Source organism: Humulus lupulus, chromosome 6 (genome assembly GCF_963169125.1).
Source record: "Humulus lupulus chromosome 6, drHumLupu1.1, whole genome shotgun sequence".
In the NCBI taxonomy this organism is placed as follows: domain Eukaryota; kingdom Viridiplantae; phylum Streptophyta; class Magnoliopsida; order Rosales; family Cannabaceae; genus Humulus; species Humulus lupulus.
Window position 1 is genome coordinate 113,624,316 of NC_084798.1, and position 14,343 is coordinate 113,638,658.

General features: G+C 33.9%; 1 protein-coding gene across 1 annotated transcript; it reads right to left on the reverse strand.

The window, feature by feature from the left end:
• Positions 1-329: 329 nt before the first annotated feature.
• LOC133782449 (AUGMIN subunit 4) lies at positions 330-5,682 on the reverse strand. Its single transcript, XM_062221759.1, has 13 exons — positions 5,302-5,682; positions 5,163-5,210; positions 4,898-5,023; positions 4,018-4,359; positions 3,750-3,849; positions 3,546-3,591; positions 2,925-3,018; positions 2,740-2,811; positions 2,562-2,620; positions 2,189-2,257; positions 2,055-2,106; positions 721-798; positions 330-646 (listed from the first exon to the last, which is right to left on the reverse strand). Exons 1-13 carry the CDS (start codon positions 5,437-5,439, stop codon positions 569-571), a joined length of 1,302 nt encoding a protein of 433 aa, XP_062077743.1. The 5' UTR covers positions 5,440-5,682; the 3' UTR covers positions 330-568.
• Positions 5,683-14,343: the final 8,661 nt, after the last annotated feature.

A 14,343-nucleotide genomic window follows, 5' to 3' on the forward strand; every position in this document is an offset into this window, starting at 1 on the left:
TACGGAGTAGAGAAAATGATGAGTAAAGAAAAGGAAATTTATGAAAGCAATGGAAAGAAAAAACCTAACGAGGAAGAAAAGCGAAATAAAATAATAAGATGGAATAAGAAGAAAATGAAGAAAGAAACTGTAGGATTTTGAGAGCATAGTCATAAGAGAAAAGTGATATAGCAAGTATAAGCAGGAAAAGTTACGAGAGAGAAAAAAATGAAATATAGAGAGTGAAGTCACATTATTTTTAAAATTTTCTTTATCATGAGTTGTATCCCGATTCCCTTACAAGATGATGCTAACAAACAAACACAATATATAAAAAATAAAACAAAAAAAATCATAAATTCCAATTTCTTTACTTTCTTTTCTAAATCCCATCGTATATATCAGTTTGTATTCTTCCAAAACTTGAAAAAGCAAAAATGCATTCTGCCAATCTTGGAAAGAGATAATCTTTTAAAAACATTCTAAACAAGATGTTTACAGTCACTAATACAATGCCAAAGATGATAGATTAAGATGTGTACAACGAAAAAAAAAAAACTGTGTTTGTTCATTTTGACAATGATTGATTCTATGCATTTGGGTGATCCGGTAAGCGCTTAAGATCCATTTCAACTTGATGGATTGTCCATTGCATGGTTTCCAAGTCCTGCAAGGATTATAGCTATTAAACCATTTACTAGGAATCAAAGTGTGTAATGTTGACCTGCTGTATTGACATACCTTTACAATTTCACGGTACTGCTTTGCTATTGAATCAAAGTGAGGATCGACACCTTGGTACTCATGAAGACGCGTAACCTGGTGAAGAAATTTCTTAATGGTTAATAAGTGGAGTGATGATGAGAGGGAACAAAAGATTTGAAAAAGAAAAAAATGGAAACGACAAAGTTATGGCACAACTAATAAAGTCGAGTGATGATGAGAGGAAACAAAAGATTTGAAAAAGAAAAAAATGGAAACGACCAAGTTATGGCACGACTAATAAAGTCGAGTGATGATGAGAGGAAACAAAAGATTTGAAAAAGAAAAAAATGGAAACGACAATGTTATGGCACGACTAATAAAGTCGAGTGTATGCCGAAAAGAAGTTTGCTTAACATATCTCTTTCATTTTAATATTACAAGCTGACGGAGAAAATTCTGTTATTTTCAACCATAGCGCTTTCAATCCAACATTTGTTTGACATATTTTCATTCAAAAAATGAGATTATGCTTGGGGGATAGTAGTGAAGAGTTTGGCAGTGAAGTGTTTTCAGGAAAAGTCAGCCTTTGAAAGGCTAACTTTGAATGAGTCTATTCAGAATTATATGATAGACGAAGCTTTATGGAAGAGATGAGTTTCAAGTAATTTGAAATTTTTGTTTTGCTGCTGTCCTTGAATTGCAATAATGTGATGGATGTTATGCAAAAGAGAAGACCTTATCAGTTGTTGTTTCCCGAATGGTGTGTTGTGTAAATCACATGGAGAGTCTGCTAATCATATTTTTCCTCACTGTAAATTCTTTTTGAATTTATGGTTCAAAGTCTCAAATGAATTTGATGTGGAGTGGAACAGAACTCTTACTGCATAGATGCTTCAACTAGGTTTGTAGGTGATAAATCAATTGTTCATATCATATTTGATACTCTTATAAATGTTTAAATTCTTGAGATTTTAAATGCTTATTTTGTGTTCTGTGATTTTGTTTTTAGGTCATCTAAAGTATTGAAGATTTAATATTTTTTAAGCTATTTTATGAAAAGTTGAAGATGGACATTAATTTGACTTTAAGGAAGTTAATTTAGCGTGGTCGGCTTTGTGTAATAAGAGATTATTTTAAGACAAAAGGAGATACCAGGTAATTTTTATGGAATAATATCAGGCTATGAGTTGCTGTCTAGGGATTTTGTTTTCCAATCTTATTAGGAACTGGCAGTGTATTATGCAATTGTGTTTTCCTTGTATAGTCAAAGTGATTCTCCTAATCATGCCTTGTATTAATTTTTTTTTTAAATGAGACAACTCATAACCAAAACAGAATAATTGGTTTACAAGCATGATTGAAAAGCATACCGCTTTATTGTATGCAATAGAAGCTTCTTCTGTAGCCTCAACAAGATATTTCCTGGTAATATATATGACAGAATATTAACTTTGGGTTAAAACAACAATACAGATTCACTCGAACGGGTGTCAACAGTTATTACCTTATTTTATGTAGAGCTGGTATTGATTCCTGAGTGTAAGTTTCAAGAAGAAGAACATTCTCCAAAACCCTAAGACAATCATTTATTAGTTAATGAGTTGATGAGGGCATAACTATCATCCAGATCCCATTGTTCAATGACCCAATTAAACATATGAAATGAAAATAGCTCATAACACCATCAAGAAAATTACTGCCGGAAGGTAGACTTTTATAAGATTAGTATAATACCATCGACAAGGATGGAGTTGTAAGAAGATAAAAGAAAACTCCCATTACTAAAAATGAAAAAGCAATCTGTGTGTCTATTCTGAATAAAACCATTGCTCACAAGTTGATCAAGAAATTTCTTTTACAGAAATAGGATGACAAACCTCAATTTTGCACTCATGGTCTCACATCTTTTGCAAAGCCACGTTTTTTGTAGTTCATCCTATAACATAATAGCAAAAACACATGAATAGATACTCAGCGAAACTTAAGGAACATTTCATGCAAAAAGCCAAGAATCCCCTTCAATGGTAAGATATCTCAACAAAGGAAGAGGCTTACATATTTATGTTGGTGTTGCAGCTTCAAATCTTTTACAAGCTTAATAAGCACGCCCAGTATCTGCTCCAAGACCTATTTGGTGCAATGTTTTTTTTTTTTTTTTGACAAATCAAGCATCATTGGAAGCAATATTCAGAAAATAAAACTCGGGAATTTTTTTGGACATTGATTGCTTATTGACATACACTATAATATTCAGCAAATTTTCTATCTGCAGCGTACAGGTCCTCCCTTAGAGTAGCTTCTTCCCTTTCAATCTCTTCTATGATGAATTTAACCCTGATACAATCAATATGGAAGTGCTATAAATAACAGATTGCAGACCAACATATATAATCGGTTATGAAGGTAAAATTTACCACAATCATTGATTTATGACGTAACATTACATCTCAGTAAAACAAGGTAACTATGAAGAAGAACAAAAATTGGCTCTAATGTTCTTGTCACTAGATTTATGATTAACACAAATCCCAACAGTTTACAAAATGACATTAAATACTTTAACGCAGTTGATGATTTTAAACAAAATGTGCATTCCCTATACATCTTTGATTCCAAATTCCAGTTGATAAAAGGAGATGATTTCTTCCTGTAATTCAGCCATCCAGATCCATATACTCTATAAAATGCTTTGAGTCGCATAAAGTCTTCTTTTTTCCCAGCTAAATACATTTAAATCAGGAAAGATAGCTTGTACGACAAACAAAAGAAAACTTCTACAAATCAGGAAATCGCATGTTTTAAATTAAATCAAATACAAGAGAATTGTTATTGAAAAGCCTATCTAAGAGAGGAACTCAAACCTTTCTGGAATTCGTGTACTCGAATTTTGATGTCCAGATGATGAATCTACAATAACAAAAGTTGGGATTAGATATATGTTTGTTAAAATATGTAACTATAGGCAAATTAGATATTATCTCAAACCAGAAATTCCCCAGTCGATGTGATCCATACTTCAAGGCAAAGGCAGGGTTAATTTATTTTTTCGAGAGAGAGATTTATACCTATGTCATCCATTATAAAAGCATCAGCTAAAGTATCACATTTAGCTTTTAAACGAGCCTCAATCTCACGGGAAAGACACAACTGGTACTCTGTCATATCCTACATTAAAATAAAGCAGTGCTACGATTTCAACAATTGACCAAAGAGATCAAAACAAAAATGTTGCAATTCCACCAAATAGATACATAGGGATCATGAAATGTTTAAACAAATAGGCTGAAAAAAGGAAACTAAATAACAAGAGCTTGCATTGCATCACTGCCTTACCATGGACAAGGGGTTCTGCTGGAGTTGACTTTGCCATAAATAAGCAGGTGTAATTCCAAGGAAGCAGTTAGGTACACCGCCAACTCCAGGTTCTAAATCAGTAGCACTAGAAAGATTACTATTCGCAGCACTAGATGTGCTATTGGCAGTTGTGTAATTGGTTGAATTAGAGCTTGAGCTGATTGTAACACTGGTAGTGGTACTGTCAAGGGAACTTCGTGACAAGATACTGCATTTCTCAATTTCCTCCTCACGAATTTCACCATCTTTTGAAATAAGAGGAAGCCTCAACCTTTGAGCTGCTTCTGCAACAACCATACGATGCTCCAAAATCTCATAAACCTGATAAACATATATGTCATTATCCAATCAGACTAAATTCAAAGCCTCATAAAATAACTTGATAACATATGATATATATCGAGACGAGAGTTCTTTATCACATTGAATTAGCCCTATTTCCTCCACAGATACTTCATAGAGAAGACCGTCACCTTAGTCAAGCCAAGAATTCACTCAAAATTTCGGCCATCAACAGATATGTTCAATGGAATACAAGTTCAGAACTAAGGGCAAGGGCAAGTACCAGTACCCTTTTGCAGCAACTCACATTTTCTTTAATCCTTCTTTCTTTTTACTCTTTATGTACAACTTAAGTACACTGGAACTACTTTTAAAGTTAACTAGTGCTAATTGCCCCTAACTAACTTTACATTATATAAATATATATATATATATCAAGTAATCTATTCTAAATGTCAATACATATCTTGTAAAAAGTTTCATCTATGAATCAGTTAACTCAACTCAGAAATTGGATAATCATTAAATCAAACGAATTTATTTGAAAAACGAGATTCAAAAAGTAACTAATTAAAACCTGAGGGGAATTCTTTAACCCGAGTTGCATGTATAAGCCCTGCGCATCTCGAAGGCCTCCAAGGTTAGCCACCGAAACCGCTTGTTGATAGTCTTCCACCATTGCTATAGCCTCACTGTAAATTGCCTACATTGAGAAAACCCACCCCCAAATAGGCAAATAAACAAAAACCCAGTTCAAGAAAACAATACATAAACCCATCAACCCCAAGATCATCACAGAAACAGACTCAAAGATTTTCCTAAAATCGATAGTGCATAATTACCATAGCTTCCAAATAGCGAAGCCTTTCCCTAGACATTTCCTCCCTCGCCTGAAACATTTAAGACAAAAAAATAAGTTAAACTCAATGGAACCCACATTTTCTAGGAAAGCAAACAAGCAGAGAAGAGAGTGTTTGATACCAGTTGGAGGTCGTAGTAACAGGATTTGGAGACGAGAGAATCATCGGGGGCCAAGCAATGGCGCTCGAGCTGTTCGATCACTTGGGTGACGTCCGGTGGGAGGTTTTGCCCTTGATGTAATCCCTTCATCATCATCATCTTCTTCTTCTTCGATCCAAAACGATGCCGTTTCTTTGTGTTGGATCTCAGTTGAAACCCAATTCTGTAATCTCCACTCTCCACTCTTTACCCACCAAACTCCCTCTTTCAGGCTAAGCGTTCAAGTTTACACCGGCGCGAGGAATTGGCGGCGAGGCTTCCCGTCCTCATTTATATTTTTAATCCCGTTCCTGCCCAGTGCCTACTTATTATTCGTCGGATGCGGGTGAAGAATCCCTATTGCAGTGGAATCCACAAAGAAACCATTTATTTAAAAAATAAATTTTAAAAATTATATATAAATTAAAATATTTAGCAATATTAATTATTTCAAATATTAAACATTATTCACAATAAAATGTAAAATATTAAAAAAATTACTATTATATTACAATAAAACATAAAGAAATATATAAAATATTACAAAAATATATAAAAATTTAAACGGCCCCGTCGAAGTTGGAAGTGATATCTCCGTCTCCGCCCCGTTTAACATTCGGGGATTGAAAATTATACCCGTCCCCGCCCCGCTTCCCATTTAGACGGGGATTCCTCGCGCCATTAGGGGTGGGTCCCAGAGGGCCCGTCCCGATGGAGAAAATGTTCATCCCTAATAGTAGTAGATTCAAAAGCCAATTTGAGTTTATTTACTAAAACACCCTTCAAACCACTAAAACTAAATAACATTTTTGCATCCCATTATTATAACCATACACCTACTACCAAACAAAACAAAAAACCATATACCCCTCATAATAATTTTAACAAAAATAACCTTATACCCACTTAAAATGTTTTAAATAACCTTAACTAACATTAAGCCTCCCATGATCAAGAGAAGAAGTCTATTGTAGAGTTTGATTTGCAAAGGGGAACTCATGCTCTATAGTTTTAACATCATTCTTTAAAAAATTCCCAAAGTTGAAGGAAAAATAATTATTTGAAGCAATTGATAATTAGTAAGTTTATTTGTTATTTATAAGTTGTTTACCGAGTTTTTCAGAAATTATAAATATATTAAGAAATTGGAGCTAGTAAGAAAGGAAAGAAATAGCAAGGCCAAAGTTTTTATGTGGTTGGGGCATTAATGAGCCTTAGTCTACGAATCAATTGTATTGAGCTTCAGAGAGTTTAACAATAAAAGTTTTCAACAAGTTTTGCAGCGTTTTTGCATGCATGAAAAAGTCAGATTAGATCCTAGCTACAGTGCACTGATGACCCTATTTATAGGTGGTCATGTAGTTTAGGTCGGAATAATCTGGGCTCAGTAAAGATATAAGCATAATTACCCTCTAATGGAGCTATAATACAAGTGGAGAATGTGAATACATAGTGTTTAATATGGGCCCATTGGGTGGTTTAAGCATGGTAGAGCACTACAACTGTCCCATGTACGTTGATACGGACTGGTGTGTGTGAGCCGTCAGGGGGACTCTGGGGACAGGATCTGTCAGAATAGTGGCAGTACCAATCCCCAGGAATATTGTATGTTCCATGTGTATCCCTTTTGCAGGTTAGTTGAGAAGACCAACTGCCGGATTTTTCGGGGACGCATCAGCCGTATGAAGTATTGGTCTTGTTCTAGCAAGACGTATGGTCTGGGTTCATTTACCAAGGCAGACATCAGTTAGTAATGCGGATCGAAGGGTATATCCCGGTAGCGAGTTGAAATGTGAGGATGGACCCGGAAACTCCATCAAGATCCCACATGGTGGGATCCGACCCTTGGACTGGGATGTCCACCATAACGGTCTTCATCCCGGAGGATGGAGGTTGTGTGCACTCACGAAGTTGGTCCGGGCCTTCATCTTAGGTCCGGGTTCTCATAATACTTGGATTATTTGGCCAGTTATCGAACCTAGGATGGGTCTAGGCCTTTAGACCTCTAGTTGCTCAATGTTCGCTGGGCCCTGGTTGGGCCCAGGCCTCATTTGATGGTTCATGAAGCCCATTTGACAATGCCACGTGTTCTTGGTGGAAAATATGGACAACATTTACCCTCAAAGTCTTCATTCGTGTTTGCGCGGTGGAGACTTGCCTCTTCGTCCTGGTTCAATTCATTGGGGCCAATTGATTAACCCCAACCTTTCAAATTCCCACTGACCTAGGCACGTGTATCCAAGTAAATGGTATGTTGGTGCCACTCGCGCCCGAAAGACGTGTGGAAATTCATTTGTTGTTTCCTCGAGCCAAAATCCATGAATTACAATAATGGAATCCATACTTTCCTAACGGATCGGATATTGGTGTTTGGGGGTAATTCTGGAACTAAATAGTTATTGAGCTCAAATCTATAATTTGATTATAGATTAGTTATTCGCTAGTGAATTAATGGTACTTAAGGATCAAGAGGTAATTAGAAGGGTAAAACGGTAATCTTGACCAGCTCTAATTAACGAACCAATAAATGGAGGACAAAAGTGTTGGGAAAACTTATATATGATCTTGTTTATTTTCATGTAAATCTTATATTAAACAAATTAATATAAGACAACCTAGAACATGTTTCTATAATTGAATTTATACAAAGATAATGACAAAAACACTTACATTATACGCAACGAAATGTATTAGTCATTCCTTCAATTTCTCTAACCCTTGAATCATTCATGTCGCATGGTATCACCAAGAAACTGAACTGATATTCAAATTTCTTCATAACCTTCCAAAGTATCCTTAGAATCACCTAGAATTGAGTGGGAAATTCTCAGCACATGATATAGATACAAAAAGAAGAAGAAAAGAAGAGAATTTAGAGGCTTAGAAAAGGACTCTTGATGTAAAGAGAGTCTAAAACATAGAGCATCAAGAATAGATCTTCTGATCTTCTCTAATTCATACTTCTCAACTCTCACTTAGTATTCATTTTATAGGCTCAATTAGATAATTTATTTAATTAAAAAATCAATTAAATAATAGGTAATATCAATCATTAGGTCGAAATTATCATGGGGTTTAGACTCGTGAAATTTCCCATTTAATTATAAGCCTGTTGAACTTAAAATCAAGGCCTGTATTATTTTTTATTGATTTAATTAATTAAATCCTTTATCAAATTAATTATTTATAATTTGAACCTTGATTTAAACTTATTTATTTATTCAGACACTAATTCTTCTTAATTAATAAATCTGCCCTAAAATCTCTTTTCTTCTCTAAATTGCTTAACTCTGTGAAACTATCCAAAATTTACCTGGTCAACATTAATAATTCTAATTCATAATTAAATCAATTAATTGAGACTATCTAGATGATTTTATCCAAGGTACAGTGGGGACCATGGGCCAATGAAATTAAACTCCAATAAGTTATCATAAATTTAACAAATTAATTTATTAACTTATTAATTCCTCGTGACTCCACTAAAGACTTAGAATTGCACTCTTGAATTCATAGAATGCTCTATAACCAATATAGATACATTATTATTTATCCATTGTTACAACCATAATTGTCACTCAATCATCTATAGACGGTCTACAATTAGATGGGAATAAAAATACCGTTTTACCACTCATTGGACTTTAACCTTAAAACACTTAATTCCTTGTAAATGATATTTCAGTAAATTAATATTAATTATTGAAATGAGATATCTATCATTTAACACCTTAAACCAAACTAAAAGGAAATCATCATTTTACTTCTTCATGAGAAGCTATAGATGTTCATAAATATGATTAACACTCCCACTCAATTATACTACCGAGTTCTTAAGATGTAAGTATGGGCTAGTCTGTAGGTTAAGCTGGTAACGAACAAGTCAAAGACTCAAATAATACAATCTGTTAGAATACTAACCACTAAGAATTGAGATTGAATTGACATATGGTCAACTATATGATATGAATATAATAGATAATAACGGTAAGTTTACTTATGCCATCTGCTGTCAATATTGATCATGTCTGATGTAACAAATACATCCGATCTTATCTACTTTGTTAATGTTCTGGAAAGAACATAACACTGCAGTGTGTAAGTAGATCATATCGTAGATTGGAAAATCAATATTAATCCTGTGCACTTAATATTCTTAGGGCTAACTTATGTTTGAAAATATAATCATATTTATATTCCACTATGATTACGTCACTATAAATATGATTAGCTACATGCTCGGGATTTAATAGAAGTTTTTGTTAAACAAATAATCACGAAAATAAAACATGTGAGAAAAGTGATTGACCAAGTCAAAAAATGATTTCTATTATTTTATTGATAATAAAACGAGATTACAAAGAAATTGGGTTTTAATTAGGGCATAAAACAAAAAAAAAACTACATTTATTGATTATATCAATGGACTACAAGAGAAAACTTTATAAATACTTAGAGTGCAATTCCATATTTATAGTGGATTAATAATGGAATTAATAAATAAGAATATTAGATTAAAAAGTTTGATTAATAATCTAGTTTATTAGAGCTTCGTATTATAGGTCTATGGTCCACAGGTCACTTCTGTCCTACACTGTCAAGGGTAAGGATGCCAAAGGAAATATTTGTAGAGAAAAGGACTTAATTGCAAAGGAATTAATTTTCTAGGGCAATGAAATAATTATGTGATAAGTATGAGCAATTGATTATTATTTAACTATATAGTTTTAGTTTTGAAAAACTATAGGTTAAAATAAATATTAATCTTGTTTGGATTTATATGTGAAGCGAGATTAATAATTATCATATTTATAATAAAATATTTATTTATTTAAAAATGATATTTTAAGATAAAATTAATTTTGAATTAACTGATATTTATTTTGGGATAAATATATTGTCTTAAATATTAATTAAATAAACAAATAAGAAAATTATTAGGGAAAGCCCTAATGTGGCTCACGCCACTCATTGTATTGCTCAGTGAGTGGCGCCACACAGGGATATTTCCTATCCCTGGGATATGAATTTTGAATTTCAAATAATTTATTTCATTTAATTATTCATTTTTTAAACATGATTTAAATTATATAATTAAATAAGGTTATAACTACTTAGTTTTATTTTAATAAAAGAAATATTAATTATCTTTGTAAACCTAAAAAGAAGGTTATTGAAAAATAAACACTCTCGCTTAGAAACAGAAGCGAAAGTTTTCCTAAACCTGAAAACTATTCAATTCATCTTCTCTTTATCTAACTTCTCTAGATCTCATGTGTTGAGTACATCTAGAGATTCATAAATCAACCTTTCGAATCCTACGTGCCCACACACGTCCTTGTGTGTTTGAGGATTGGTCTAGAAGATCAAGGTGTGAGTCTTCAGAACTTGGATAAGAAGATCGTTGATTTTATACAAAAAGATTCGATGACACTTGATAGGCTACAAGAGGTAATCTCTAATCTGATTGTATGTGATTTCATATATATATATATGTATGTATGATCTTGGATGGTATCACTGATTTACTTTTTTTATATCAACAGGAAGCGCCATCTGGGAGAATGTTGAGTGAGGGCATCTTTCTTATGTGGGATGGTTGGGCACCTTCGGAGGGATTTCCCAAGGATGAGGAAGAAAGAACCAAAGGGGAATGAAAACTTGACTCATGCTCGAGTGTTCACTCTGACGCAGTCAGGGGCTGAGGCTAGTTCCTCAGTAGTGACAGGTCAACTTTCTAGTTGTGATTCTTGTATTATGCTAATTGGTTCTGGTGCCGTGTACTTTTTTTGCATCTAGCAGAGACATATATATATAGCATAGATTATGTGATTATTTTGTGATGGGAATTCGGAACCCTATTGCCTATCGGGGAACTAGTAACTTCTTAAGAGATGTGTCAGATTATTATGGGAAAAGATTCATCAGTTGAATTGATAAGAGTTGGTTATAAGAAACTTTGAGATGACTATGACTCTAGACTGGATTATCCAGGGCGATTTCAGATGGGTTTCCTGAGGAGTAACAGGGATTGTTATCATGTCAGGGGACTGAGTCTGTCCTGAGATTGACACAGGGACATAATTGGAAGTATAGTTATAAGTACTACCAATTTGGGGTTTACGAGATCTAGTTTCTCAGCATGGGATACATTGGTGTGGGTTGATAAAGATAGAAGTTTAGATATTGAGGATGTGTGATGAATACAAACAATTGAGCGAGTTGGCCGTCAAGCACGAGTAATTGCTATCAAGGACTGATGATTTATCTGATCAGTTGAAAGGCAAAACAAGAGTTCCAAAGATTGATCTTCGATCTGGTTATTACCAGTTGTGGATCAAAGAAGAAGAAGATATGTTGAAGATGACTTTTCATACAGGCTTATATGAATTTAATGAACAGGGTGTTCCAGGCTTGTCCAGATATATTTATGATGATCTCCACCGACGCTATTCTGAGTAACTCTCAGTCAGAGAAAGAGTATGGGCAACATCTCCAGTAGACAGTACAGAAATGGGGTTGAGGTGGATCCATCCAGAGTTGAGGAATTCGGAAACGGGCTAAGCCTGGGAATACTTTTGGGATTATAATTTTTCTTGGAGCGACGGGGTATTACCAGTGTTTTATAGAAGAGTCCTCAAGGATTGCTACACCATTAACAAAATGGACACGAATGAATTTGAGGATTGTATGGTTAAACAGATATGAGAGCAACTTCCAAGAGTTGAAGCAATGATTAATTACTACTCTAGTGTTGAGTCTTTCGTCAAGACAAAAGCTAATGTAATGGCAAATGCTTTAAGCCAGAGAGAGCATTGGTGTAAAGTATGATTAGAACGGGAATAGAGTTGGCAATGGGCTAGATAGCGAGCATTACCTGGTAGTATACTCTTATGGAGAGAACAAAGGAAGGTTAGACATGTGATTCTCAGTTGATGAGACATAGAGGGAATGTCCTAACTATAGTGGCTAAGGACTATACAGTTTTAGATATGGGTTTATTAAGGTATAAGAGTCGGATTTGTATTCCGATAGATGTTGTTATTAGATGGGAAAATTTGGGGGAAGTCCCATACTATACCATTTCATTGTGATGACTCTTGAATAAAGAGTTATTTCATGTGCTTTTGAACTTATAATTGTGAAAAAATCATGGGTGCTGTTAGTTTATTTTTGGCTTTTGTAGCTAACCTTGATGTTTTCATTATCTTAATTAAGTTTAATTATTTTTCTTAGTTTTTAATAGCTATTGAGTTAAAGGTAATAGTTTCATGGATAAATATTCGCACAAGGAATGAACTAACATGTGAAACTATTTTGATTTAATTTTGTTGTTGATGGCTGAATTATCAGGTTTGCTGCAGCAAAACAGAAGCATTTTGATCAGGTAACTTTTGGGCACTTGGAACACGTGGCAGTCAATGAGTAAGCTGGAAATTTTGGCTGAGGTGGCAAGGGCAGAAAGAATTAGTCAACATATTGGAGAAAAAGACAAAAAGAGAAAGGAGGAATTGATGTTTTTGGAGAAAAATGGGCATTATGGTACTTTTGGGAAAGGGAGGAGAAAACCAAATATACACAAAAGAGGGTTTCAACAGTAAAGAGGAAGCAGCAACCATTTTTGGAAAAGAAAACCAGAAAAAGAAAGGAGAAAAACTCAGAATATCAACAAGGAAATAGGAGGACAAACAAATAAAGCTCAAGCATCATTTTGGATTTGTTCTTTCTTCTTTTCCTAAACTTTATTTTATTAATTTCTGAGTTGGATTCTAAATCTGAATATTATGGACTGTTTTGATTGTGGATTAATGTTTATGAACTCAGCCATGAACTAATTTTTAGGTGGCTTGAATTGTTGATGAACCCTATGTTATAGTCTATAAATTTCTTGCACTTTATTTTAGTAAAATCTCCTTTGTTCATTCAAGTGTGCTTATATTAATTTCTTGTTGTTGTTTGGCCAGCAATGGAAAGTTATTTAATTATGTTTAATGCTGGAAAATTAAATGTAATGGGAAGAACTTGGATGACACAAGTCATAATCTAGGTTAGGTTATGTTAGTAAGTAACATAGGGATATGTTATTTTCCTTGTGTAACTTTTGAGAATTAAATTTTGATTTGCATTCTTAAATCTGATTTTGCATAGGAATATGTTTAATTGGGTAGAAGAATTAATTTCATAAGATTTGGGAAAGTTTTATGAGTGTTTAAATGAATTCTTATTAACCTGGGAGTTTTGCTAGAATATTACTGCAGCAATCTGTCTCCAAGTTGTTCAGGATGAATAATATAGGGGAATTCAATAATTCAAGTCCATTTTGAAATCCATATATTTCTCTCAATTTTCTTGTTCAGTTCAGTTTTTAATTTCAGTATTTCCATTTTATTTTAATATTTTGCTTAGCCTATAAACAACCCACTTGATTTTCAATTTCTTAAAATTGTTTAGTAATTGTTTTGCTTATTTTTTCTAATTTGAAATCCCTGTGGAGACGATTTACTTATCATTATATTACTTGTGTGATTACGTGCACTTGCGTATTTAAAATCAAATATTAAATTTATCATAACAAGTTTTTGGCGCCGTTGCCGGGGATTGAAATTAGAAATTCTTGTAAAATCAATTACTTGCAATTTATTTTTTCTTTGTTGAGCTGACTTTGTTTGCTTGCTCTTGTGTTTTCTCAGGTGATTTACTATATGAACGAGCAAGAAGTCATTGAACTAACTCCTATTGACCTTGAAATTGAAAGAACAATTAGAAGAAGACTAAGGGAACAACGGGCTCAAAATCGCCTTAATATGGCTGAAGAGGTTGAAGGAGTTGAGGGTGCTAATAATGTCACTAACACAATTGCTATGGCTGATGATAGAGAGAGAGCCATAAGGGAGTATGCTACCCCCATGTTTAATGAGCTTAATCCGAGCATTGTTAGGCCTGAAATTCAAGCACCCCAATTTGAGTTAAAGCCCGTGATGTTCCAAATGTTGCAAACAGTGGGTCAATTTAGTGGGCTGCCTA

Bases quoted from the DNA above. Each gene is read 5' to 3' on its own strand.
- LOC133782449 (XM_062221759.1), bottom strand. From the start codon at position 5,439: ATGATGATGATGAAGGGATTACATCAAGGGCAAAACCTCCCACCGGAC. The intron at 3,592-3,749 runs GTATAAATCTCT...TTGTTATTGTAG, and splicing joins TTTTATAATGGATGACATAG to ATTCATCATCTGGACATCAA. The intron at 2,621-2,739 runs GTAAGCCTCTTC...ATTATGTTATAG, and splicing joins TGCAACACCAACATAAATAT to GATGAACTACAAAAAACGTG.